This window comes from Callospermophilus lateralis, unplaced genomic scaffold (genome assembly GCF_048772815.1).
Source record: "Callospermophilus lateralis isolate mCalLat2 unplaced genomic scaffold, mCalLat2.hap1 Scaffold_94, whole genome shotgun sequence".
NCBI lineage: Eukaryota > Metazoa > Chordata > Mammalia > Rodentia > Sciuridae > Callospermophilus > Callospermophilus lateralis.
The window spans coordinates 1,578,075-1,605,635 of NW_027517559.1; the positions used below are offsets into that span (position 1 = coordinate 1,578,075).

The 27,561-nt window shown below is 32.2% G+C and overlaps 1 protein-coding gene across 1 annotated transcript in view; it reads right to left on the reverse strand.

The window, feature by feature from the left end:
* LOC143641284 (neuron navigator 3-like) overlaps positions 1–24,949 on the reverse strand; it is a 234,832-nt gene extending 209,883 nt beyond the window's left edge. Inside the window, 5 exon segments of the mRNA XM_077108561.1 lie at positions 5,387–5,570; positions 8,270–8,342; positions 23,628–23,680; positions 24,289–24,406; positions 24,926–24,949. Coding sequence (XP_076964676.1) covers positions 5,387–5,570; positions 8,270–8,342; positions 23,628–23,680; positions 24,289–24,406; positions 24,926–24,949 — 452 coding nt within the window.
* Positions 24,950–27,561: the final 2,612 nt, after the last annotated feature.

Sequence of the window (27,561 nt, forward strand, 5' to 3'; positions counted from 1 at the left end):
TGTTCCTCAGAAGAATTTAGCAAATTTAGAATCTGAGACCCAGTTTTATTTAAATATACATTCTGTATTTAATTAGATATTTTAATGCAAGTAGATAATTAAGTCAAATGATAAAGCTGATCAGTGTTCAAGATATCCACTTTTCCTCATTTATCATTAATTCAAACCACATAATTCAAATCATGTGGCTTTAAAAAGTATTTTTCCTTTTGTAACTTTAAATTATATTGCCAAGATAAAGGCAATTCTTCATAATAATATTATTTACTAACAAACTGAACATCTTCAGAGATGATACTTTTATGTCAAATTAGTTATAGTATCAGTATGTTTTTACTAGTCTGTAATAAAAATTGACTTAGATGTGTCATTTTTAAAGATGTATCAGTTTTCTTAATCAGTGCATCTAAACAAGGCATGACAAAAAAAGAAATTATAAACATTAAGTGGCTTTAAATTGGCAGTGACATTATGCTGCCAAGCACTTCACTCACATTGCTTATTTATTTTTCACCATTACCAAAATGCTAACCATCTTGGTACCCTACACCAAACAGAAGTCACATTCAATATTGGAGGCAGCCACACCTCAGAGTGACTACCACACATAACAATCAGAAACAAAGGGAAGCTAATGTTTACATTAAATAGACAAATGACCTAAGAATGATATGATATGGGATAAATTAGGATAGCAGCAAAGAGTTCAGTGTGTGTTGGCAATCTCAGATGGTCCCACTGTAAACTATGTTGAAACTAACAGGTGGTCAATATCATGAGTACTCTCAAATCAAAAACATATCCAGTGATCTTTACTAATTTTATAAATACATATAGGTTTAATTTTTAATGTCTTCAAATTTTACTTATAATTATTTTTATGGTTATTTTTTATATTTTTTTTCAATTGACACAAAATATTTGTGCATATTTGTGGGGTATAGTGTGACTTTCATTAAATGTATATAATGTGTAATGATCAGATTGGAGTAATTGGCATTAGTCATTTCTTTGTGCTGGAAACATTAAAAATCCTTTCTATTAGCTATTTGGAAATAGTTAATTAATTGCTGTTAACTATAGTTAACCTATATAAAATGTTACATAGGTGTTATAAAAAGTTAGAAGTTACACCTCTTATCAAGCTCCACTCCTGTTCTGATTAACCAACCTCTCTTCATCTCCATCTCCCCCCACAACTTTCTCTGTCCCTAGTAACAACTATTCTATTCTCTGTTTTTAGCTTTCACAAATAAGTGAGACTATATGGTATTTGTCTTTCTGTGACTGTATAACTATAAATCTCATAAAGCTTTCCTGCTTTACATTGGAAGCAGCAATAACACAGATTCATAGATCTTACAATAATTCATTTGACATTTAATTATCAAGAACCTATTAAGTGTCAGAGTCTGTGCTAACCTTGGGACTATAGCAGTAGCCAAAAAAGAAAACTCCTGGTGTCCTTACAGGGCTTCCATTCTAGAAGGGGGGCAGTGGGGTAGTGAACAAGGAATATAAATATTAAGTAAATCTTAAGTAGAGAGTAATTAGAACTACAGAAAAAGAGAAAGTATAGCAACATCCAACGTGGAGTGGGGATGAGTAGACTGTAGCATTAAAAGTAAGCTTAAAGTAAGTGTGGTTGAGAAGGTAACATGTGAGCAATTAACTTAAAGGAGGTAAGAGGGTTAGCCATGGGCATACTGGGGAATTGTGCTCTAGGCAGAGGAACTGGGTAGAGCAGGCTTCCTAAGATGGGAATAGGACTGCACCCTGAGAAACTATTTTCAGGATTTGTACCAGGGAATAACATGTGCCAGGCAAGTTCAAAGTGTTTAATGTGTACATGTAACCTCTAAACAACCTTATGACATCAGTGTCATTGTAAATTCTTTTCTAACAAGTGAGAAACTTAAGCACAAAGAAGTTGAACGATTATATAATTTGGAATTGGTAGAATTAGGATCCAGTTCTCAGAGTCTGATTCCACAGGAGCACTGGATAGTTAGAGCTTTAGATGTGATTTGAACAGGCCACACATATGCATTCATACTCACAGGTCTGCAGATACACCCACACGCCCACAGTGCTGTGTACACACTCAGTGAAAGGGAGCTGACAGGCGAGAGGAAGACAGTCTGCTGTCCACATTCTATTCCTCCTATTTCATGTTGGATATTGTTTTCTTTTGTAAATTTCACTTCTTAACCTTCAGATTGAAATGTTTATATGAAAGATGTTTAAATTGTTTGAAAACAACTGGAGTTATTTTCAAAATAGCAAAACTAAATTAAAAATTCTTATTGTGTAACATAAATATTATGGAGATATATACAATTTATTTTAAATAAAGAGAACAAAACCAAAGTGCTCTCACTGAAATGAAACAAAGTGCCCTAAGAAATTTTTATTAGTCTACAGAAAAAATGAGAACATTTTCCAAAAAAATACAACAAGCTTTCATCTAAACTATTTACTTCAGAGAAATCAATACAAAGGCATCATAAATCATGATTTATGACTCATGCCTCCAGAAAATGAAGATAAATGTGTCACTGAGATATTTTTCTGCATTAATTCTCTTGGTTTTAACACAAAAATACTACATTTCTTTCCCATGCATGTTATCACTATGAACTTTTGAAAAATTCCTTAATTATATTGTTACAGATAATTCTACATAAATTATAATTCTTGGACTAATTCAGTATACACCAAATATATATGAATGAGACTATATATTAATACCTGAAATATAACATTCTTCAAAATGTATAATAAATTGTATAAAAACTGACTTTGAATTCCTTTATATCAGGGTCATGAGTACTGCATTCAGTAAAGTGAGCACCACACAAACCTATTAAATATCAGTTAAAAAGCAGCTTAATCCTATTTATTCGAAGAAAAATTATCCAAATGTTTAGTTCCACCTTAAAGTATATTGATGAAAAGAATACTTTTCATAAAATCTTGCATTAAAAACAAAATATCTTTCCCTAAAATAGTGTAAAATCTCTAACTATCATATTTTAAAATATCTTACAATTTCATAATAGCCAGAGAGATAGGAAAGGAAACCTTTCCTCCGAATGGTCATAATTACCGGGAAATTTTGAACAAGAAAATCCAGACAAAAAATTCTTCATGACAGATAAAGAAACAGTGAGGTAAAGTACCTCCCAATGATATTCCATAGCACTTCCAGCATCAATATGATTTGTAGAAAATTACTTAAGTTATTTCTTCAGTTACTTTTCTTGCCTCTTATCCATTTGAATTGCTTAAACCAAATTCTATGAAATATTATTTCGAGAACTTTTCAAAATTTATGTATCTTTATACCAAAAACACACATACACCTAGTAAATATGAAATGGTGTTTCCTGTTTTATCTTCTTGATTATTGAGGTTCAAGGAACTTACATTAACAAGTTTTTAAAATTTGACTCTGGTACAATTTTTCTTGACATCACAGAAAGTCAAGACAAGACTGGAAGGCTATCTGAATTCCTGAACAATGATAACCATCTCCCAACACTCCAGGGACTTTATAGTACATACTATGTTTTTGCTAAGAATATGATCATTTTTCATAGATTTAAAACTTACCAATTAATAAAAATTTCCCAAAGAGAATAAAACTTACATATGAATATAGAGAAAGAAATAGTACTTGATATAAAGTAGCAAACAAATTCTAATGAGAGCTGAGTGACTGGTTAAAAGGGAAGGTGATTTCTCAATGGTTGAAGAATTGCAATAAGTGTAAGGTGGTCTGTACATTTTAGTTTTTGGGTTGAAATTTATTACCAACAACAAATTCAGGGTAAATGGAGTATTACTAGGTTTTATGCTTGGATTCTAAGATGAAAAAACTTAAATGTTTACACGTTTCCACTATATGTATATTTTTTTTTCTTTTTTTTAATTGTTGGTTGTTCAAAACATTACATAGTTCTTGATATATCATATTTCACACTTTGAGTCAAGTGGGTTATGAACTCCCATTTTTACCCCGTATACAGATTGCAGAATCACATCAGTTACACTTCCATTGATTTATAAATTGTCATACTAGTGTCTGTTGTATTCTGCTGCCTTTCCTATCCTTTACTATCCCCCCTCCTGAAAAGCATCTTTACATCCTCTGTCCTTAATATTCATTCATATTTATTCAATAGTGTTAATTTTAACAATGTCCTAGCCATTGCTCATAAACAAATGCTCTGATTTGCATAAAGTTGGTTAACTTACATTTCATTTTATGGTCATTTTTTTTTTTGATGTGTCCATTAGGTTAGGCTACAGTTCCATTTATTCCATCAGACAATAAAGTCTGTTGGGATATTCCATCAGACAATAAAGGGTGTTGCTTTGAAGATATTTTGGGGATGTGATTAAAGTTCCTAATCAGTTGACCTTAAGTAAAGAAGATTATCTTACATAACTGGAATGCTCTGGAGTCAATTTGGTGAAAGGTTCCAGAAGTTGAACTGAAGCTTCCTTGAGAGAAGAAATTTTGCCTTGTCTTGAGCAGTTTCAGTGCATGACAAGAAAAATGTAACTAGCCCTTCCAGTTGGGTTGTCTGTCAGATTTCAAAGTTATTTATCCAGTCCTGACAACCATGAACCCTAATTCTAAACAATAAATCTATTTAACTCTTATTGTTTTTTTTTCCTGATTGAATACCGATTGATAAAATTCCAAAATTCCAAATTGAGGGGAAAAAAGTAAGGTTACTAAGTTGCAAAGATTTCTGAGCACCCCACCCTAGGCTGTGTTTACATGTGCCAAGAGACTCAAATCAGACAGACATACATGTTTGTTTATATAAATACCCATTGTCTGTCTGTCTGTCTCTCTCTCTTTGTCAAACACACCACACACACACACACACACACACACACACACACACACACAATCTTAAATTAAAAACAGTAGATTTCCACATGGTCAAATTCATATGTTGAACAGATCTGACATTTATGACAGATTTAATCAGTCAGAAGCATCAACAAAAGATAACTACGCAACGGGAGACCAGGACTCAGAGCACATTCTAAATAATAAAGTGATTTATAGAAGGAAGTAGTCATGCGACATTACTTACACCAAAGACATTTCACACAGTTTGATACAGAGCAACAATTATTATAAGAAAACAAACAAAAATGTTTCTCCTAAAGGATAATAGATATTGCTTTTCCAACCAAAAAAAAAGAAAAGAGTGGTTTTAACTTTTATAATATTAGTCAAATATTTCCATCACTCTAAAAACCTACATCAGTAAATTTTTGAAGTTGACAAAAAATAACTTAGAAAACTCAAGTTTATCTAGACAAGCTAATTTTCCCTGCATTCTCTGCTACCCTTCCTTACCTGGACTGCATATCTTGTTGGGTTTTGGCCTGATTGGCTTCCAACTGAGGCGAAGTGTGAGTGACTCTCTGCTGAAGTTCCACCAAGGACTGGTAGTACTGTTGTTGATGGTGTTGTTGCTGTTTGTAGCGAGACAAACTAAAAAACAGTCCTAGAGTGGCTTTTAGGTTTCCATTTCTTATTTCTGTAACAAATGGAAAATACAAAAAACAGTATCATATATTGAATATATTCTTTTTTAACAAATGAAATTCTATATGCAATCCTCTTAAACCAAATCTATGAAGACAGAACTATGACTTCATTGTCTTGGTCACAGTGTCAAAGGAATCTGGATTTCTGGAAACATGCTGACCTTCCCAAGTAGCTAGGAATTTCAGGAAGAGAATGAAGGGATGAAGGAAGAGAGAACAAGACTCACCTAACAGAAATGCTGTTTTATCTGACCCTGAACTACAATTTTCCTAGAGTTAACTTCTTGGAAATGGATGTGCTTGCTCTCTTGTGCTAATCATTTGATTTAGTGCTCTGATTTCTTCACAAATAAATACACACAGCTGTTCCCAACACTGCAATGACTATGAACTAAAGAAAACAAACTACTTAAATTTTGTTTATCTTACATTTATAAATACTTATGGTGTGGGTATGCCTCAGTTGGATTTAGAGTAGCCAACATTCTTTCTAAATCACCCACTGATCAATTTATTTTACATATGTACATATGTCTATATCTTCCAAATTTACATATATATTTAACAAAAGACTATACTGTATCAATTTTTAAAGTTCCAATCTTTCTATTTTTAATTCATGTTATATATTATTAAATAATAAACATCAGCTTATGTCACACTAAATAACAAAAGTGAATAAATATAAGTAGAAATCTAGTTCTAACATGAAGGGCAGATATTGAGTAATAACATTTTGAATAATGATTAAATTTACAAAGTCAGCTACAACATGAGCCTACTTTTTTTCTTCTGCATTTATAATGTAACAATTAGAAAGAGAATTAAGAAAAACTTCAAATAAAACTATATAACCTCTTATCATATTTTAAATAAAACTTGCTATTGTCAATAAAATACATCTACCTCCGTGGTCAAGGTTTTATATCCCCTTATAGAGTTTAGGAGCATTAACAGGCTATTTGGGTTTCTTGATCTTTGGATTGTTTATTGGTTCACCCAAATGATGCAGTGGGAAGAGTCCTGTAAAATGTGCCACTGAACTGTTCTTTTACTCTCCAGTGCCCCCTCTGTTTCCATAATATAGAAAAGTTGTCTTCATCAATCTGAAGATATAGTGAGAAACTATTAATTTTACCCTATAAACCTCAATGATCTTGCTTGCAGAGTTTTTAAGAAAATTCATTGCTATTATGCATTTTTAATTCAGAACATCATTTTGGAGCATCATATAATTTTAAAAGACAAGTGGTAGTAACCTTATATTGATAAAGGTTATCATGTGAGAAGGCAGAGACATAAAATGAATATTGGCAGCATTTATAGCCTGCCTTTACCCACTTAGAAAGCAAAATATTTTCCTGGGAAATTTTATTCAATTATTATTCTAAGTAACAGAGTCACCAGTTAGGTTTACACCTAAGCTTACTGGCCATAAATATATAGTTTAATTATGTAGTATAGCATATAAATATGAAAGAAACTTTTAGAAAAATTAAATACAGAAGGGAAACTGAACGAAGTAACTAACTAGTAAATGTCCATTATTTCAGAAACACACAACTTCTCTTATTCTAATGAAAACAAAATTATAAATACTTAAAATGGTCTAATATTTCTAAAAATGCTGGCAAAAGCTTTTCAAAGCAAATTAATGGTAGTGAAAGCTGAACTATTAAAGTGTTTAGTAGTATGTAAATCATAACTTTAAATACATAAATCATATTCTAACTAAAAGTTACTATTCTTGATGCAGGTTCCAAAAGGACTTGCTATTTCATAATCTCAACAACTGATTTTTAAAATAACAGCATTTGAATATTTTGCAAAGGTCTACTAAAACTTACCAAATTTTGTATTTTACTAAGTAAAAATTTTTTTATACAAAAAGCTTATAACACTTTAATACACCTGAGATATAAGATTTAAAGTGACAAATGACTAGATGGAATAAATATTGATGAAGAATAAAATGACAGATGATGGAGGGAAGGAGATAGAAACATCATTTATTTTCAATTATGGCAGTTTTTCTAATGTATGCTAACTTTTTACAAAATTTTGCCCCTTCTATATGTGGAAGAAAAAGAGGCTCTAAAACAAAGAAATAATCACAAGAGTAATTCAATCTCTTTCAACTTTGATATATTTCAATTTTTGTAATGATTTTTCAAATCTCTAATGATTTTTAAATGTTTACATATAATAGTGGTTAAAACTATTCCTATAATCACTTAAGACTCATGGTGACTTATTTAAACTTGAAAATATTTGGCTATGACTACTAACTTGATTATACTATAGAAATGTTACTGATAAAATCATATTTGAGTTTTATTTACACTATTTTACCTGCATTTATGTCCATTTGTTACCCAACATGGATCTAGCCATCTATTCATCTACTTAGTAATCTAAACATACTCAACATTAGTTATTACACATAGGCTGTGTTGATTCACCCCCATCCCATGAACTCAGTCACAATAACAAAAGTTATTCTGGAAAACATTTAAGTGATTAAAATATATATTAATTACCATTGTGTTCATATTTCTGTTATTTTGGAAATATATAAGTTTCCTTTAGCATGTGAAGGAGTTATATATTCCAAGATTATATTTCTTACATTACAAAAACTTTTAGATAACAATAATGCCACTTGTGACTACATGGTACTTTTCCTTACCTTCAGCAGAAAGACCTTGAACATTTACTCCTCTGGCTGCTAGAAAACTAAGGCAGACATCAACATTTTCAATCTGCAACATGAAAAGCAGTGAAAAAGGCAATTTAGAAGGTTGTTTTTGAATAAAAACATGAGTTAGAATGAAACCAGAAAGAAAGATAAAGAATGGATACTTTACATTCATTTCATTCTAGAGATCTCTTTACCAGAGTTTAACTAGAATTATTTTGGCTAATTACAGAGTGAATATAAAGGCTTCATTGTCCAGTTTGACAACTACAAACAATTCATAAGGGCTTGGTCAAGAATGGCATTTTGGTAGAGTAGCAACCCACCTACTTAACATAAAGCCGGATTTTGTGCTTTAATGAGTGTCAATGAAAAATCTCCAAATGGGATGAGATTGCCATATGTGTCTCAGAATGTTAGGATAGTAGTAACAGAGGTTCAGCCAGTAATACTGTTAAGAATTCCAAAAGAATATTGAAAAATAGACAAGTGGAAAAAGAGTTGTTAAGATGAAAGAAATGAGGCACATTTTCATTCTAAACGACAGAAAATCTTTATTTCAGAACTTGTATTTATATTTCTACAAAATTGAATAATCCTATAGTAAATAAAGGTATTAACTTTTCCACCTTAAAAGGGTGATATCCATACTTGTTTAAAAAATAATTATTGGTACATTAAAATTATTCAAGGTCATGGGATTCATTATGCCATATTTGTATATTCACATAATATATTCTGTTATATTCTCATTCTTCAGTACCATCCCTTTCCCTCTGATAACCATTTAGTGTGAGGGGAAAGGAAAGGAAGAAAAAATGACTGACTTATTTTATAATTAAGAGGCTGATCTTAATATTGGCCATGGAGTTACACAACTAAAAGACTTTCATAAAAGTACAGAAAGCTAGAAAATTCCATCTCTTTGTGAGCCTTTAAAAAAAACTATTCTATAAATCTTGGAATTCTAAAGTAAATAAGAAATTTAAAGTTAATAAATTGGGAAGATATTAACTTCTGTCTTATTAAGCTCTTATCAAAGGCCAAGCATGAAGACATTTAATGTTCTGCCAGTGTCCACTTTAACTTGGAGTCATAGTAAGGTCAAAACATTTCTTTAAAAACTCAAAAGGAAAGATAAATTTATATATTTATACGAAATCCATCCTTATGAAATGAACAAACCATATTCCTTTTTAAGTGTAATTTTGTATAAAATTAACGTAATAGTCAATGAGATATCCTGTGATTGAAAATGGACACAGCCAAGGTATACACATTTCCTTTGAGGTAAAAACGATTTTTATATTAATTCACTTCGTTTTACTGATATCTTTCTACTGCAAAAAATAATAGAGTTGAATGTGCTGGTAACAATACAGCCTAATTAATTTTATCTGCCTATCAGTATCTGAATATCCAGCAAGGCTATAATGTTGAAATACACATCAAATCCTCTTTTTTGTTCTCAGTTCACTTTGCTACTAGAAAATAATTAAATAGGAAATAAAAGGAGGAGCAAAGAGAAGAGGAAATGGATGAAACTGCATGTCCTATATCCATCCAGAGCAGTCTTTTAATTCTTTTCTTCAAGTCCATTTAAATTTTTAAATAACAAGTGTTGATTGTGACTTAATATTGAAAAAAATGGATAAATATTTTTAAATGTTTGAAATAGCAGTCCTGATGTTATTAATTTCATAGCAATTATAAGTCTTTTGTAGAAAATAGGAAAAATTCTGACTTAAATATGCCATTTACTGAAAAATATTAACAGGATGTTATCTCCTAAATTTGAATTACTTTTATGGTACATGAGCAGGTTAGTTGGGTGGGACATTCACAAAATACTAATAAATAGAGTCTTTAAGTTTGTAAGATACATTTTTCAGTCTACTTTTCAGTTAACATATGAAATAGACTGATATCTAGATTGGGTTTTAAAAACACATGGCACTACATCAACACGAACCACAATTAGAAAAGAACCCTGGGGCTGGGGCTGGGGCTCAGTGATAGAGTGCTTGCCTGGCATGTGTAGGGCACTGGGTCCCATCCTCAGCACCACGCAAAAATAAAATAAAAGTATTGTGTTCATCTACAACTAAAAATATGTATATATATTTTAAAAAAATTTATAGCACACTTTTTTATATCTCTGTATATAAAGTATGTTCACACCAATTCATGTCTTCATACATGTACTTTGGATAATGATGTCCACCACATTCCACCATCATTTCTAACTCCCTGCCCCCTCTCTTCCCCTCCCACCCCTCTCCCTTATCTAGAGTTCATCTATTCCTCCCATGCTCCCTCTCCCTACCCCATTATGAATCAGTCACTTATATCAGAGAAAACATATAAAACCCAAATAGAGAAATGTAAAAAGCAGTCCTAATTCTTTTCAAGTCTATTTCTCAGGAGCATTCACCTTTTTTCCTCTATGTCATTCATTATGAGCACCAGCAACCTAAAATAGTTCTATCAGGTCTCCGTTATGACTATGGTAGCTAAGTAATAGCAAGAGAATAAATATTTTAATATTTTTTTCTAATATATCAACTAAAGGCTAATTTATTTAAAACTCATTTACTTATTCAATAATATTGCCCCAGGCCAAAATGAATTTTCTGATAATACAGTAGTATAATAAACATAACTTTAAAATCTTTTCCCTGATTAATTTCAGTCCTATAAATTCAATCACACTTGATAGTATTATGCTACATTTTTTACACAATCAAAATATATTACAGTATAAAGAAATGGCTTTGAGAAATCTTATTAAATTCCATTTATGTAGTCAGTTTCCTCACCATAAGCATACTTGAAAATAATTTGAGTGGAATTTTTAACTATATGATATCATGCTTCAGTTACTTATTATTTTTACTTTAATAAATTCTAGAGATGATCTTTTTATTCCTGCTGTTTTTAAATACATCATCCTTAAATATATTCCAGTTAAGTAGACCTACTATAAATATTGTTTTGATTACTTTTTTCCATATGAACTCACAAATGTTCTTTGAACTAAAAACCTCTTAACTTTTGGGGAAACTTACAAAGTGATATTTTCTACTACATTATATTAGCTTCTGCTAAATCTATTTAAGTGTTGATTAAGAACTGCTAGATGGACTTCAGGTCCATTAATGGATGGTAAGTCACAATTTGAAAAACATTTCCCTAAAGAAAACCAGAGCATTGCCATGGCTATGTTGCCTCTTTTTATGTGGGGAGATTATATTCAGTAGCTAATAACTAGCAAATCATGCTCAGAGCAAAGTCTCTCCAAAATTTAATTAAATTAGATACTTAATGAACAATATTTAAAATACGGGCTATATAATTATGGTTAACTTTTACATGTCCCCATATCTAGTACCTGAACAAGACATTTACTACTTCGTTCAGCCCCCTTTAATTTGTCTAGATACACAAATAAAGGAAAGAATTGAGTTCTAATGTAATTTAGTCCTTAATAAGCAACCAATTATTTGTCCAAATTTAAACTATTTCAAAATAACTAGGTTATCTGACAAAGTTATTCTTTTCTTGATCTCCTCCTCACTCCCCCTATTTAGTTTGTGAGCATGTAGAGTTGTATGCCAAGCTCTCATAGGTATGCTTACTTATTTGTTCAGGTAGTTTTGATTTTATGAAGATGTAAGCTTGAGACCTTCAGTCTCTGGAAAATGGGAACCATGTTTTATTGATCCAGATTCTATAATATAACATGAATTTGATATGTATTCAAAAACAATTTCTGATCTTTGGCTGTTGTAAGTCAGGGAAGAAAATATGTTTATTCTGGAAAAGAAAAGATGATAATGACAGTAGAAAGCCAAAACTCACTGATAACAGGCAAACAGCTGAGAAATGGAAATGTCAAAGGATTAATCAAATTTGGGTGAGCTAACAAAACATGTAGACATACCAATATTCCACAAATACTAAAACTATGTATGAAAGGAACTTGCTCCTAATATATTTTGAGCTTAAAAAAGTAATTTCAAAGAATTCACATAACAGCAGAGCCTATGGAAGTCTCACAAGAACCTTTCAATATATAATTTTTTTTCAATAAAAAAATAATGAGATGGCATGCAGATAATAAATGTCATTACTTAGAAGATTCAGTGAAATTGTACATGGAAAGCATACAGCATGATACACTGCATATAGAACAAAATGACTCAAGAAACAAGAAATGAATTATGATTATGTAAGTCATTAATACTAATAGTTAGTGGCTATGTATGAAAGCCCACCTCTTTTGCTTTAGGCCTTATGTCAACCTGCCTAAGAACTGTGCATGTTGCATTAACCCTGCTAACCCATTTTTTTAATCCAGAGATTCTTAATCTTTGTTGTACATAAGAATAAATAGCATGACTTTAAAATCCACAGATGCCCAATTTATATTCCTATCAGTTAAAACAAAATGCCAATATATAGGAGCCAGTTTCACTTCCTGGGTGATTTCAACTCCCAACAAATCTTGGAAACTACAGCATCAATCTATGCTCTTCAAAATAACTGTATATATTTTCAGTGTACTCCCATGTTGATGCAGGAATCCCACTGCTAAGACCTAGCAATCCATTGTCTTTGGTTATTTGTGTCATGGTATAACATAAGTTATGCATTTTATACTTTATTCTCATGATATTAAATATAGATAAGCAAACATATATGTGTGTATATATTTATATATAAAAGGATATACATACGTATATACATACAAAGAGAGATATTTATGTAATTTTTAAAAGTGTACAGCAGTAGTACAAAGAAATTTATTCTGAGTTCTGTAGGCACCACATTCTTCATTTGGCTCAGTTAATAGTCATACTGTAGCTTATGAACAGTCACTTCAAAACTCTTGCTTGTCTACTGTTAAGTTAAGCACAATTTTTTGAGTCCTGTCTTCTATTTGTGACTTTCCTTTTTTTTTTCTTTTTCTTTTTTGGAATGGAACACCTACTTTCCCTCTCTGTTTCATGTTAAATTTAATTATAATTAGGTAACTATGAAAACACTGATATAATGAAAACAGAATAAAACATCACTAGTTCTAGATTCAGTCAGTATTTTCAGGAGTATCAAAATATATTGCCCTTTAAGGCTTTTGGAGTTTATTCAAATAGTTATTGTTATTGTGAAACCTTAAACAAAAGTAGAGCTTTATTAAAGTAAATGTGAAAATGGACTACTGTCTAGATTTTTTTTTTTTGGTTGAAGAAATTAAACAGAGTCAACAGAAGTTGGTACATACTTTTAGATCTGAATAGTTACTATTTGTATAATTAATGTCAGCATGTTGGAGTCCCTTCACTTAATTTTATGTTCTAATCAAACCACTTATTTATTTACTGAACATTTATTACACTTACATTATGCTCAAAGTAGAGCCACTATCCTTAAATATTCTAGAGAGCATTGACTTATTTCCAATAGTTTCGATTACTCCCATGAAAAATGGGAGCCCATTTTTCAAATCAGAAATTTTGCTTATTGTCTGATATCATAATTGTACATTACCATGATTTTTATGAACATTATAAATAAAAGCATTTTTAATTGTTTGATCACAAATGGATTTCAAGTTGAGATAAAGAAGGTCTCACATTTTCTTTCTTCATTTATGAAAACTTAAGACAGTATCAATATATTTATACCTTCGTTTTTTTAAACCTGAGTGTTAACATGTATACTTGACATAAACACAGAATATATTTTATAAGTATTTGTATTTATTCATTTCAGTGTTAAGTAAGCTATTCCTAAATAAGAACAATTCTATTAACATCAACCTTAGATTTTGTGATTAAGTCTAAACTATGGCAGAACCCTTAATATTGAATGACTAATTCATTCAACAAATATTGATTGTTGATTATAGGCAGAGTTCTGCTGGCTGGTGAAGGGATATAAAAATGAATTACAAGGTCTCAGTCATTGTGAGTTTATAAAGCAGCTGAAGATACAAAAGAGATTTATAACTCACCATAGCACCAAGCATCATATGATAAATTTCAATGAAGAATTATAAACAACATTGTATGGCATTTAAGAGAATGAAGTTATATATTTTCATTATAGATCTGGAGAAAGCTTCACAGACATGTCATTTAGACTTGACAGATAAGTCAGATTTGGATAATGTTAGACATCCATGAGAGGGAGGAGCAAGGTCCCCGCCAACCAGAGAAACCATAAGAAAAAATAATTGCAGAGATGCTGGAGAATAAATCATGGCAACCCTCGCTTTTTGCAGTTTGCTTACAGAGGTGACTTTGACTTGGAATTTTAAAGGCTGTGCTGCTCCTTAGACTCAAAAAGTGCTTCCATAAAAAAGGTTAAGTAATCATAAACCAAGCTGCAATATCACACCTTGAAGACTCATTTCTCTACAGGAGAAATGCATCCTAATTAGGATTTCTTTGAAGTCCTGGAGAGAGCTGTCCTGAATCATACAGACGCTGTCTAGAAGATCAAAAACCTATTGTAACCTCAGCTGTCTCTGGAAGGTGAATTCCTTTGTGACTTGTGCTATTTTTTAAATATGTTTACTTCTTATTTTTCATGATAAATTTGTAATAAATCCAATTTAATGTGATGAATGTTGTGATCAGAGAAACACAGATTCTTAGAGAAGAATGAGGGAGAGCCTACTCCTGGTCAGAGGCCAAGAAGGCTAGCAAAGAAGAGTAACTTAGACTCATATAAAATCGCTGTAAATATCTCTTCCTCTAACCTGGACTTATCTACACCAATTCAAATGAAGAAAGTGTTGATCTAATAACTGAATCATCCTGCAGGAGGACACACAGAGCCCATGATCTTAACACGCAGGTTTTGCTGATAAAAGGGAAGCCCAACTTATACATTTAGGAAGGGCTCACCAAAAAGAGGTGCTATGAGGTGAACCCAGGAAGGAGCTAAATGTGAACAGAGCTTGGTTGAGAAACATCATAGTTCAGAATAGCCAGAAATTAAAAGTCGAACCTCACCTAACTCTTTCTCAACTTTCAACTGCTTATCAAATCTGAAAATATTCTGAAGGTTAGTAGCTTCATATTGGTTTGGTGAAACTGCAGGGGAAGGGAGATAAGGCCAGAAGAGGCTCCAGGGTTAGGAATCTTGAAATTTGAAGAAAGCTGGTGGTGGGAAATGAGGCCAAAGAGACAAGTGGGGCTCACTGAGGAGCATCATCCAAGCCCCATGCTAATGGTCTGGGTTTGATCTTAAAGCTCAGAGGTCTAATGGGATCTAATGGGAAAAAATGATCAGTACTGCATTGGAAATAAAAATTTTTATATGACCACACAGGATACAGATTTATTGATAGACGATAATAAAGGCTTCACAAATTGATTTTTACTCATACTATCCTGCAATGCACTCTAATTTTTTAAAATTCTATTTTAATTGATTTTAATAAGTCAATAATAACACTCTAACCTCACAAAACACACAATACATTCCATGATGAAGCTGCAGTTTGAAAAAAATAAAGAAAAGAATCTAGCATGTCAAGAATGGAGAAAAGCAAAGTTGTTTGGAAGTTACCTCTCAGTTCCCTTCAGCCTCACCCAAAATCCTAGCACAGGAAACTTGTTTATATAGAATTTTAAGCAAGCATTCTATTAACTCTAAACGCAAAAACCTTTTAACTTTTACTCCAGTCAAGTTAGTATTCATTTTTTGCATTCACCAGAGGTTTAGAGTCATAGCATGGCATTTATCAATGTGCAAAATTAGTAAATAGTAGAGCCAGAATTCAAACCCAAACCTGTCAGTCTGCAATGAACTTGCTCTTCTTACAACACCATTCTTGTTACCTCTGTAATTTAAACATTCCGATTGAACTACTCATATCCCCTGGCTTAAACTCTCTACCACTTGAGAGGTGGTTAGGACCCAGTGCCAGGCATAAAATAGATGCTTAATAAATAACTTGCTAATTGTAGGGATGGATTTGCGCAGTCTGAAGGTAAAGCTAGAAAGAGAGTGCAAAGTCTACTTTTTCCACACATTTCATAAGTTTTCAAGATTCTTCCAGATTATTTTTAACTAGGCAGTGCATTTTTATATCTTTGTGGATTACAGGATGATTGGTGTAGCTACATGCCAAAGAATGCTGACAGTTACCAAATGCCAGAAAAGACAGGGAAAGGATTTCCCCTATAGCCTCTGAAGGAAGCACAGCCCTGATGACACATGGATTTTGGTCTGGTGATCCAGAATTTAGACTTCTGATCTGTGAAAGATTAAATATCTGTTGTTTTAAGCCATCAAGTTGGTGATAATTTGTTGCAGCAGCCACAAGGAAGTAATACAATTTTCTACCAGTAAAGCACTAGATATAAAAACGTTGGCAAACCAGGGTGGGCTGAGATCCTTGTGAGTATGCACATTTCCAAGACTCATTGTCTGGGGTTGTGTGTTGTTAATTCTTCTGAGGGAGGATGAAGTTAAAGCTTGCTCAGGTGACCTATGCGGCTGAACTGGGAAGCCTTGCATGCCCCTCATTCCCACATCAAATTTGTTTGTGTCGCCCAACAGGGAGAGGGGAGGAAATGGTGATTTCCTTGGCTCTTGGTTTCTTTTTATCTTAACTGGTCTGTGACTTGACAAGCAGAGTAAGCATTATAGTACAATTATTTGTATTTGTTAGGCATTATAGTACAATTATTAAAAGTTTTGAAGTCTGGGGCTGGAGATGTGGCTCAAGCGGTAGCGCACTCGCCTGGCATGCGTGTGGCCTGAGTTCGATCCTCAGCACCACATACAGATAAAGATGTTGTGTCCGCCAAATACTAAAAAATAAATGTTGAAATTCTCTCTCCCTCTCTCTCCTCTCTCTCACTCTTTCTTTAAAAAAAAAAAAAAGTTTTGAAGTCAAAGAAATCAGTTTTGCATCCTGGTACAGTAATGCACACATTGTAAGAAACTGAGAGATGTTTGCTATTCCAAAGCCTCAGCTTCCTCAACTGTGATATGGAAAATCTTCAGTTCACAACCTTGAAACACTCAGTGAAGATTAAAGAGCTTAGTTCCATACTAGATATATATGTTCGTGTGTATCAATGTGTGTATACATATAGATATCTCCATGTGTTCACACACACATCCATACTGGAAATGGATAAGGGCTTAGAGTTTATTTAATAATATATAACATTACTAGTATGAAAAAAGCACTTTGTGAACACATATACATTATAACAGAAGTATGTGGGGGAGGGTGCAGATATGAAAAATTCATAAGGATTTCATCAGATAAAATTTATTTTTTCTCAAAATCATACTATGGGTTTTAACTAACTTGTTAAAGAATAATGAATGTTAAATATTAATATTAGTTGTCAATTATAGATAACATCAAAATTTTATCATTAGCTGAAATTGCAAGTATAAAGTATTATAAGTGTAATGTTATAAAAATTGTATCAGTATTATTTGACCTGAAAATATGCTCTGCAGGTTTTTATTAAGATCCTGTTTTTCAGTTTGTTGCAGAAAACAAGAAACTTACTGCTTTATTATTAATCAGTTACCCAACTTTTCTAGATTTAAATAATATTTATTTATACATGGCTAAATTTCTATAGCAATAAATTTTCCAAGTGGATGATTTCACCATAGCATCTATAAATATAAATATTATTCCTCTCACATAACCACACCTTCTCCCAACCTCATCAGAGTTTACATTCCTGACACAAGTGGAAGAAGCAAGTGTGGTCTTAAAGAAGAAAGTTTATTTATATCACAAGGTTGGGGGTAGGGAAGGAAGCAGGAGAGGGAAACAAAACATTAAAGGAAAACACTCTATCAAAATCCTAGCAAGTGATTTTGTGTAACTTGACAAATTGATTCCAAAGTTTACACACAGAGGTAAAAGAGAAGAATGAATGGAACACAAAACAAGATGCACAACACTGGGGGACTGATACTACCTGACTTTAGGGCTTATTATAAAGCAACAGAAACAAGGCAGGGTGACTATGGCAAAAGAATGGACAGATTGATCAATGGATCAGAAAAGAGAGCCAGAAACAGACCCCCGTAAGTATATTCAACAGATGTTTCACAAAGAAGCAAAGGCAATACAATGGAGCAAAGATAACATTTTTAACAAGTGGCGCTAAATAACTAGACCACCATATACCATTTAAAAATATAGACACAGACCTTTCTCAAAATATTCATTTAAAATGGATCATAAGTCTAAATATAAAGCACAAAAACATAAAATGTCTATGAGATGACACATGAGGGAAATCTAAATCATGTTGGCTTTTAAGATACAACACGAAAGCCATATCTGAGAAATTAATAATAAGCCAGACTTCATCTAACCTAAAAAACTAAAGCTCTGTGAAAAGACAATGCTTAGGAAATAAGCCACAGAATGGGGAAAAAAATGTTTTCAAAAGATCTGCTATCCAAAATATGTAAAGAACTCTGAAAATGCAACAAAGAGAAAACAGAGTGATTAAAAACTGGAGCCAAAGACCCAAAGAAATGCCTCCCTGAAGAAGATATACTAATGACGAATAAGTATATGAAAAGATGTTCCATATCATGTGTCATCAGGAAATTTCAAATTAAAACCACTGTACACGTATTAGAAAGACCACAATCCAGAACTATTACAACACCCAGTGCTGACCAGAATGTGTAGAATGAGAGAACTCTTGTTTACTGCTGATGGAAATGTAAAATTGCATAGTCATATGAAAGATAGTTTTGTGGTTTCTTAATACACTAAACAAACATTTACATTCAATCCAGCAATTGCATTCCTTCAGATTAAACAAAGAAGTTAAAAGCTTAAGTTCATACAAAAATCTGCACATGGATGTGAATATCAACTTTCTTCAGAACTACTAAAACTTGGAATAAACTAAGAAGTCCTTTAGATGGTGAAAAGATATGTAACCTGTGGTACATTAAGACAGTGAATTAGTATTCAGCACTAAAACAAAATGAGCTTTCAAGCTATGAAAAAACATGGAGGGATAGTAAATGCATATTACTAAGTGAAAGATTCGAATCTGAAAAGGCCACATACTATATGACTCTAAATATATATCACTCTAAAAAGGGCAAAACCATAGAGAGCGTAACTAGGAAGGATGAATAGCTGGAGCACATAGGATTTTTAAATTAATGAAACTATTCTGAATTATATTATCATGGTGGATGCATGTCGAGAGAGCATTGACAGAGAATGGGAGAGCAGTGTCTGAGATTAGAGTCTCTGATGACCTAAGGTTGTGGCAAGCCTAGCGGCTGGGAATGTTTCTGTGTCTATGAGTAGAAAGTATTTTTTAGCATTTTAAGTCAAAAAAGATAAAAATGTGATCAATATTCAAATATGTAGTAAAAATTTTAATTATATTTTACAATGGTTAATATATGTACTTAAAACCTTATAAATTTCCCCAACAGAATTTTAAAAATTACATCAGTCTCAAAAAAGAAATGAAAAATCTGGAATCCAAACCAAATTAAATTATTTAATTCCAATTTCTATTGAAACTGTTAATGACAGAAACCAATTCAAATAGACACATATTCTTGTATGAATACTTAAACTATTTATTTTATAAAATAAAGATAATGCAACAAAGAACTGCTGTGTTTTAAACTAGTATTTAATTTCTAAGTGGCAACCCAAATAATTCTCACACACAATAAGACAATTTCTATGCTATATTTTTTTTTGTAAATTAAACAAAACATTTTTAACAAAATAACTTTCTAAACTTACAATGAAAGCAGTTTTAAAATATGTAAAGACGGCAAACTCTAATATGTTGTAAGGTAAAATATTGAAGAGAAAATCATGAACTTTGGTATTTTTTTAAAAATCAACATAGCAGATTAGAATGTCAATGGGCTTTGGTATTCATTCCAGTTTCATCACTGCAGAAATGAGCAGAGGCCCTAATAAGCATTGCTGAATTCCTTGTCCTGGGTCACAAAGTCATAATTAGAACTCCAGTGACCATTGTCCTTTCAACACAGAATACCGCTCCTCAAGACCTCCACAGAATTTCAGTTACTTCATTTGAACTTTATACAGAGCAATTTCTAGGGACACAGTTTTAAAAATCATGAGGGGGATATTCTTACAAATTAAATTATTGGTCTCTAAAACTAGTAGTTTTATGCATTCTTCCGAATTTTGAGCCTCTGTGAAAATAATGAAATCGTTAAGGAAACTGCAAAGTAGTAATTTTCATTTAAAATTTCTTTAGAGTTATTACACTTGTAGCAAAACACTGATCTTTATGAGGTATTCTTTTTCTAGCCATGGAACTGCTTAAAAAAATGGCAGGGGATCACGTGATTGGACTAACCTTGGCAGTATTCTATTCCTGTGAGTCATAAGGCCAGAATCCTTCAGTGTGCCATTTATAAGATTTTATTAAACTTCTAAGAGCATTCCAATTTTTATCTCATCCCTGTGTGGTTAAAATCCTCATCTTCTTTTCTTTCCTAAAATAATCCTTTGAAGGAGCAAGAATTACAAGCAGTGGCTGGTAAGAGTTTGAAGGAAAAAATACTGATTTAAAAATTATATTTTTATCAAATGATGCCACAGCCCAGCTTCAAAAATCTTCCAGGTTACTCAACTAAGTTAGAACACCATGCAAACTCCTTATTTGGGCCCAACATCATCATGCTTTCATCCTCCCCTTCAAACAGCTCTGACTATGCTCAAACCACAGGGCATCTATCTGCCTACATCTGGAACACACTAAGTTCACTCTCTGCTCAGTCTTTTTCTTGCCTGTGCAACTGTAGTACTGTTATTATCTAAACTGCACCTCTGATCCTCATATGTAATTCTTTCAAGTGTCCGTATACCTAGTACTTTAGGTGCTGGATAAACTTTAGCTAAGTGTGATTTAGTTAACTGTTAGGAGAATTCATTAATGTAATATACATTCATGCCTCACAAGAAAACATATTAATCAAAGATTAAAATGATTCATTAAATATCATCAAGTTTGAAACTTAAAGACAATCTATGACTACCAAATACAGTGACTTAGTTTTACCTTACTTTTTGTTATTAAACACAAAGAGCAATCAATGTCACAAAAAGAAGAAGATATGATAAAAGTAGGTGTATGAACAAGGACAGAACTCATTGTTACTAATGCAGAACCTCCTGATGTTGTGCAATAAAAGTCAACATCCTGTTTGGAGTAGAAATGAAATTCATAAGCCTAGTCATGCTACCATAATTCTCTTTACTTTCTTGTCTCCCTCACAGTGGAGCAATTCCATTCATTAATAACATATTACCACTTCAAATTCTGAAGAACAGAGGAAAAAAATACTTCAATCAAAAAGTTGCATTTGTTTCTTTTATATTCTGAACCAACACACTGTGGCTATGCCAATTTCAGATTCAAAATTCAAACATAAGAAGAAAAGGAAGATTCGAGTCATTCTTACTCAAAATTTAATGTGATTCTGACTAATAATTTTTGCCTGGGGGAAAAAAAACGCTTTTTTTTCATAGCATTTGCAATTTCTCAGACTTTGGTCTTTCTTTTTCTATTTTTTTTAAGCTTGACTATTAAGATAGGATGCATCCTAGAAATTACATCGTATGTTAGAGCTAACAAGGAGTAAAAAAATATAAAAATTTCACAAAGTCTTATACTAATGAAAATACTTTCACATATTTGTTGAATCTCTAGCTATAGATGCTTCAGACAAACATCTAAGGACTATATCTATAATCACCAGCTTTTGAGTCTGATTTTTTTCTGTCATAGAGTACAAACTTACTCAATTATTGGATTCTCTGTATTCAGAATCAAATGGGAATGACAGCAGAGTAGGTAAGAGTCACTAGATTTAAATATCTTGTAGTATGGAACTCTTTGGTTTGAATATTAAAAGCAAAACCAATGAGTGTTAGGATTAAAAAACAACATATGATTTTCTGGGACTATAGAGCTTTTCAATATAAAGCCCTAAAAATATTTTAACAGGTGTCAATCAATGCATGTGCTCTAATTCTAATTAAAGCTTATTTTGTAGATGAGAAAGTCAAGGTTCAAAGAGGTTACATGTTTTTCCAACATAACATAGATATGAGTTAGTAGGGTCTGAATATATATTCTATCTCAGCTTGCTCTCAGTAAAACTTTAGAAAAAACTTCAATTAATTTTCAGAGTTATGTTTGTGACCAGAGTAATTGGATCAGGAAATTTCCTTAAAACTGAAATATTTTATTGAGAATCTTTCTTTTATAGTGATGGTTTCATAACAGCGAGAGATATTTCATGACATCTTTATAGGTCTTTGGAGTGCTTCTTTGAGAGAAAGAGACAAGCTAATTACTCATTCCTTAAAAATAAATCCCTTTTATTATTTTGGATTTCAGTTTTCTGACATTAAGTAATGCAGGTCAGCAGATTTTAAAAGTTCACAAGTTTGGTTTTTTTTTTTCATTCTTCCAAGTATCTGACAATTAAGAATTTATTAAGTCCATTCTAAGTGTCTATTCTGTACTAAAAAGAAGCCTCATCTTGTGGAGTGTGGCTATCATTCATGATTATATCTACATGATAAAACTTCACTTAAGGCATTTGTGTTTTAGGTTGTCCTATAAAATTAAGTTGTGGCTATTTAATTATAAAAGTGATTTTTATCCCAGCAGTTTATCAGTCTATGATTTTATTATAAAACTTGTAACTTTACAAGGTGGTGAAAATAAGAGATAGCTGGGGGAGAGACAGACCTCCAGTTTTGAGGGCTTTCTGGAACACGCTGTGAATCATATTTCAAAACCAGTCACTGCTCAGCAAACTTACAACAGCAATGGCTTCAGAAATATTTCGGATAGTGTCAAACAGCCCATGTGCTTCATTGGATTTCTTTATGAACAAAATAAATACTGTTCATATATTTTTAAAATGCACATGGCAAATACTGTTCTCACAAACAGTTGTTGAGATAAACAGGAACACATAAAATTGGAACTGAAATTTAAAACCATAAAGAACAGTGACCATAATTAAATTATCCAGAACATCAGAATGACAAAAGCCAAGGATCTAAAAACACCTGGAAATATGTCATACAGGATTCCAAGTTATTTAATTGTACTCATGTTATCATATGCATAAACTGTATCCATAGAAATCCAGAGACTCTCATGCATATGACAGAGTGTGATCAAATGGTTTCTTCAAAAAGCAGGAGGGCATGCCAAGAAATTTCTAACCCATTTACAAATGTAGTTAATTCTGGAAATAATGATAAGCATTATATATTGAGAATAAATATGATTCTTACCATCTGAGACTGACTTCTAAGATATCCATTGATATCTTCAACTTTTTCATTTGCTAAAGCCAAAAAATCAAATGAAAGAGAGAAAAAAAGGACAACATGCTTAAGCAATGAAGTAAAACAGAAAAAAAGAGATTTAAAAAGAAATAAGCAAAAATGTTGCTGCTAAATTTACTCGATCTCCCAAGCCAACTACAATAGGACACACTTGTTAGCAGCCACCAATTCCACATGCACAAATCAAGGGGAAAAAAAAATGAGTGAGAAGGAAGTTGCTGCTAATTCTTTCACTTGTGCCAAATGACTGCTGACATGAAACCTTTCACAATTGTCCCTGCTGGATCAAGATACAGTTTCAAGGAATCTCAGAGTGTATGAGTTGCTCCCGCTAAAGAAATGCACACATGGGAGACATATGGCTTAATGAAGCATTCATTTCTGACAATTCCGTGTATGTAAAGATACAATTCTAGCTATTGAAAAGTATGGCCAAACCATCCTCCTCAAACATCCTCACATAAACATGTTTAATTAAATCAGGGGAGAGCCACATTCATCTCCAAGACACATGGAACAATTTGCTATGCATTCTACTTAAACTGTAATTTACCAAAGGGGTTGAGAGCAGAGACTCTCACGCTTCCTCTCAGAGGGCAGGTCTTACCAATGATCTGGATGATTTCTGCTAGCAGTACTCCATCTGCGATGTCCTGTTGCAAATCCTTGATCAGTCGCTTGTGGCCTGATTTTGCTAGGTAGTGGTTGGCCCAGTCAGTGTAAATCTGATGAACAGAGGGAGAGAAGAAGTGAGATGGGAGAGGGAAAAGAGAGACAATAAAAATTCTTAAGACAAATGTTGGATCCAAAGGGAAGCTATTCTGGATCACATTCCAATTTAAGAAGTCATAGCTCAAAAGGAAATAGTTGTGAAATAATTTTGAAACAGTTCTTTCCCCCACTTATCTCTTGTTTCAAAGGAGGATGATTCACGCTTTCAAAATCAGGGACTAGTCACTTGTGACAGAGCAAAACTCCCCTTCCTGGATGACTACCGAGGAAACTTCTATAGCAGATCAGTTTGGGTTTCTCTCTCTCTCTCTCTCTCCTTCTCCTATCCTTTTGAAAATAATCCTGCCTGTCAATGTAAAAGGAAGCCACCTGGACTGATTTACACAGGGACTTTATAATGTTTTGTGTTTTTCTCTAAGACTTTATTGAATTTGTCATATGAGATACTGTATGTGACAATATTTTGGCATCGTTTTATAAAATAATTACAAATGCCTTCCTGTCTAAGATACTTTGTTTGGACTGTCATCTCTCATTTAAGCCTCTTGAAATGTGTTTATATTAGAGAACATAGGCAGCCAATGTAGTTATAATACATAAATTACAATATAGAACTGAGAAGCAGATTGCAAGCCACAAGGCTGGCAATTTGACATAGATTGGAGGTGACTCTTCAGCAACAGATCAGAATATAAGGAAAAGCTGAAACTGTTCAAACATTTCACAAAAATAATTGTTACTAATTTTTACCTATTAATGCAATATAATGATAACATAACCATAGAAGAAAGAAATAAGCATGAAGATAATTTCATGCATGGCTCATATGGATATTTTAATTTAGTACAAGGCAGACCAGAATGTGATGTATCAAAAATGAAAAATCTGAAATGATAATGGAGGAGGGAAAATAATAGAAGTACTGGAATTAGATCTGGGAACATAATGGAACCTGACCATGAGAAGTGAAGGTAAGAGATTCTCCACAGAGAGTGTAAAATATGGAAAGGCAGAGGGGCAAAAGAATGTAAGACAGACCATAAACTCTGTGAGTTTATGCCTAAAGCTAAGACAAATTTTGTACTAAAAAGATGAGTTGTCATATTCATGAACAAGGAGTGCCAAGCAAATTATGCAAACTATTATTTTTTTAATTTATAATAGATAATTTTGCAAGAAATAAATAACTCAGATGTATAGAACTTAAAAGTGAAAGTTTTCCTACAACTTGAAGCCCCTGTCCACTTGTGAATAATTTGGCATAAAGAGTTCTAGAATTGGTATGTCTACACCATAACTTACCATCCTATAGCACAGTATGTAAACATACACCCAGATCACCCCCTCCCCCCACACACAATGGAATTTTTAACTAGATATGACTCAAACTGTACATATAGTATCATCTTGCAATTTCAATTTTTTATGTAATAATATTTTAATGGTTCTTCTAAAACCCATTCACATATATTGACTTCACTATTTTTGATATTACATGATACATTACACAATCTCCTGTTGAAAAATATCTAATTTGTTTAAATATGCCTTTATTACATATAAGTTGTAAGAGACAGCCATACATATCTGTATCTATCCAATCTATCATATATATATATATATATATTTGTATGCATATATACATATGTGTGAATATATATACACGTGTGTGTATTGCTTATTCATATGCTAGCATTTTTACAAGACCAAAACCTTGAATTGGGATTGTGAAATTTTAAAAAAATGGATCTTAGGTAAAAACATCCTAAAATTACAACAGAAAAGAAAAAAAGCATTTGCTTTAGAAAACAGAGTGGCTTCTAACGCATATCTACGAATGGCCAAGTTTCCAGAATGATGTGAGTAACTGGATGCACCCATTTACATGATAATATATAGGCATATCCATGATCTCTAAATTGAATACATTAAAGTGTAAAGAAAATTCCTTGTATGATTGTCTCCTAAATTAGAACATAAACTCATGGTTTCCAGTTAAATAGAAACAAATTAAATAGAAAAAGTAGAAACAAATTAAATGCCCCCAAATCAACCAATAGAGACATGAATTCTTATAAATCTATAAAATGGAATACCACTCATCAATAAATAAATTACTGACAGGCAATACATGTATGAATCTCAAAGTTATGCCAAGTGTAAGGACATACTCACACAATCTTATGTGCCACATGATTTTACTTGCATAAAAGTGGGCAATGAGATAAACTTTAGTATAGACAACCCATTAACTGCTATCAAGGACCAAAAAGGGAGAGGTGACTGACTTCTAGATTGTTGGGGTGGATGCAGAACTGCATGGTTTAATCAAAATTCATCACACTACACAAGTCAAAAATGGCTTATATATACAAATTTTATATAAATGTAAATTTTATATAAATATATGTATATATAAATATACACACACATACATACATATGTATTTGATAACTTAATAGGTATCTTGTTAACAATTTTTTTTTCTAAAAAGAAGGAAGAAGACTTTTTCTGATGAACTAAAGGGAGGCAACTGGTCACTTATAGACCATCCCCTTATCAGAGAAGTTAAAAGTTCTTCAGTCTGAAGTGAAATGATACTAGACGGAAAATCAGCTTATAGGAAGGAAAAAATAGAAAATAAATTGAAACTTTTTATATACAGGGTTATCTACCTTTCCTTGAATTAATTTATTTGAAAAAACTTGCCTAATTAAAGAAAAAAATAATAATATTATATGGTAGACTTTTCAATATACATATAGAACTAAAATATGTAACAAAATAGTACAAAAGCCAGGGTGGGTAGAAATATAATTTTATATGATTCTTACATTTCATATAAAATGATACAATATTAGTCATATGTAGATTGTGAGAATTACAAATGAATATTGTAATGTAATATTGTAATGCCTATAGTAGCAATTAAAAACAATCAAAAATAAAATTAAAAAAACCTATAAAGGAACAGTGGCAAAATTTCGAATTTGCTCTGAAAAAAAGCAGAAAAATAAGCCAATCCCCCAAAAAACAAAGTTCGAATGTTTTTTATGATATGTGGATGCTAATTCACAATAAGGGGTTGGGGGCGCTGGGGAAGAATAGTTACTTTAATTGGGCAGAAGGGAGTGAAGGGAGGGGCTGA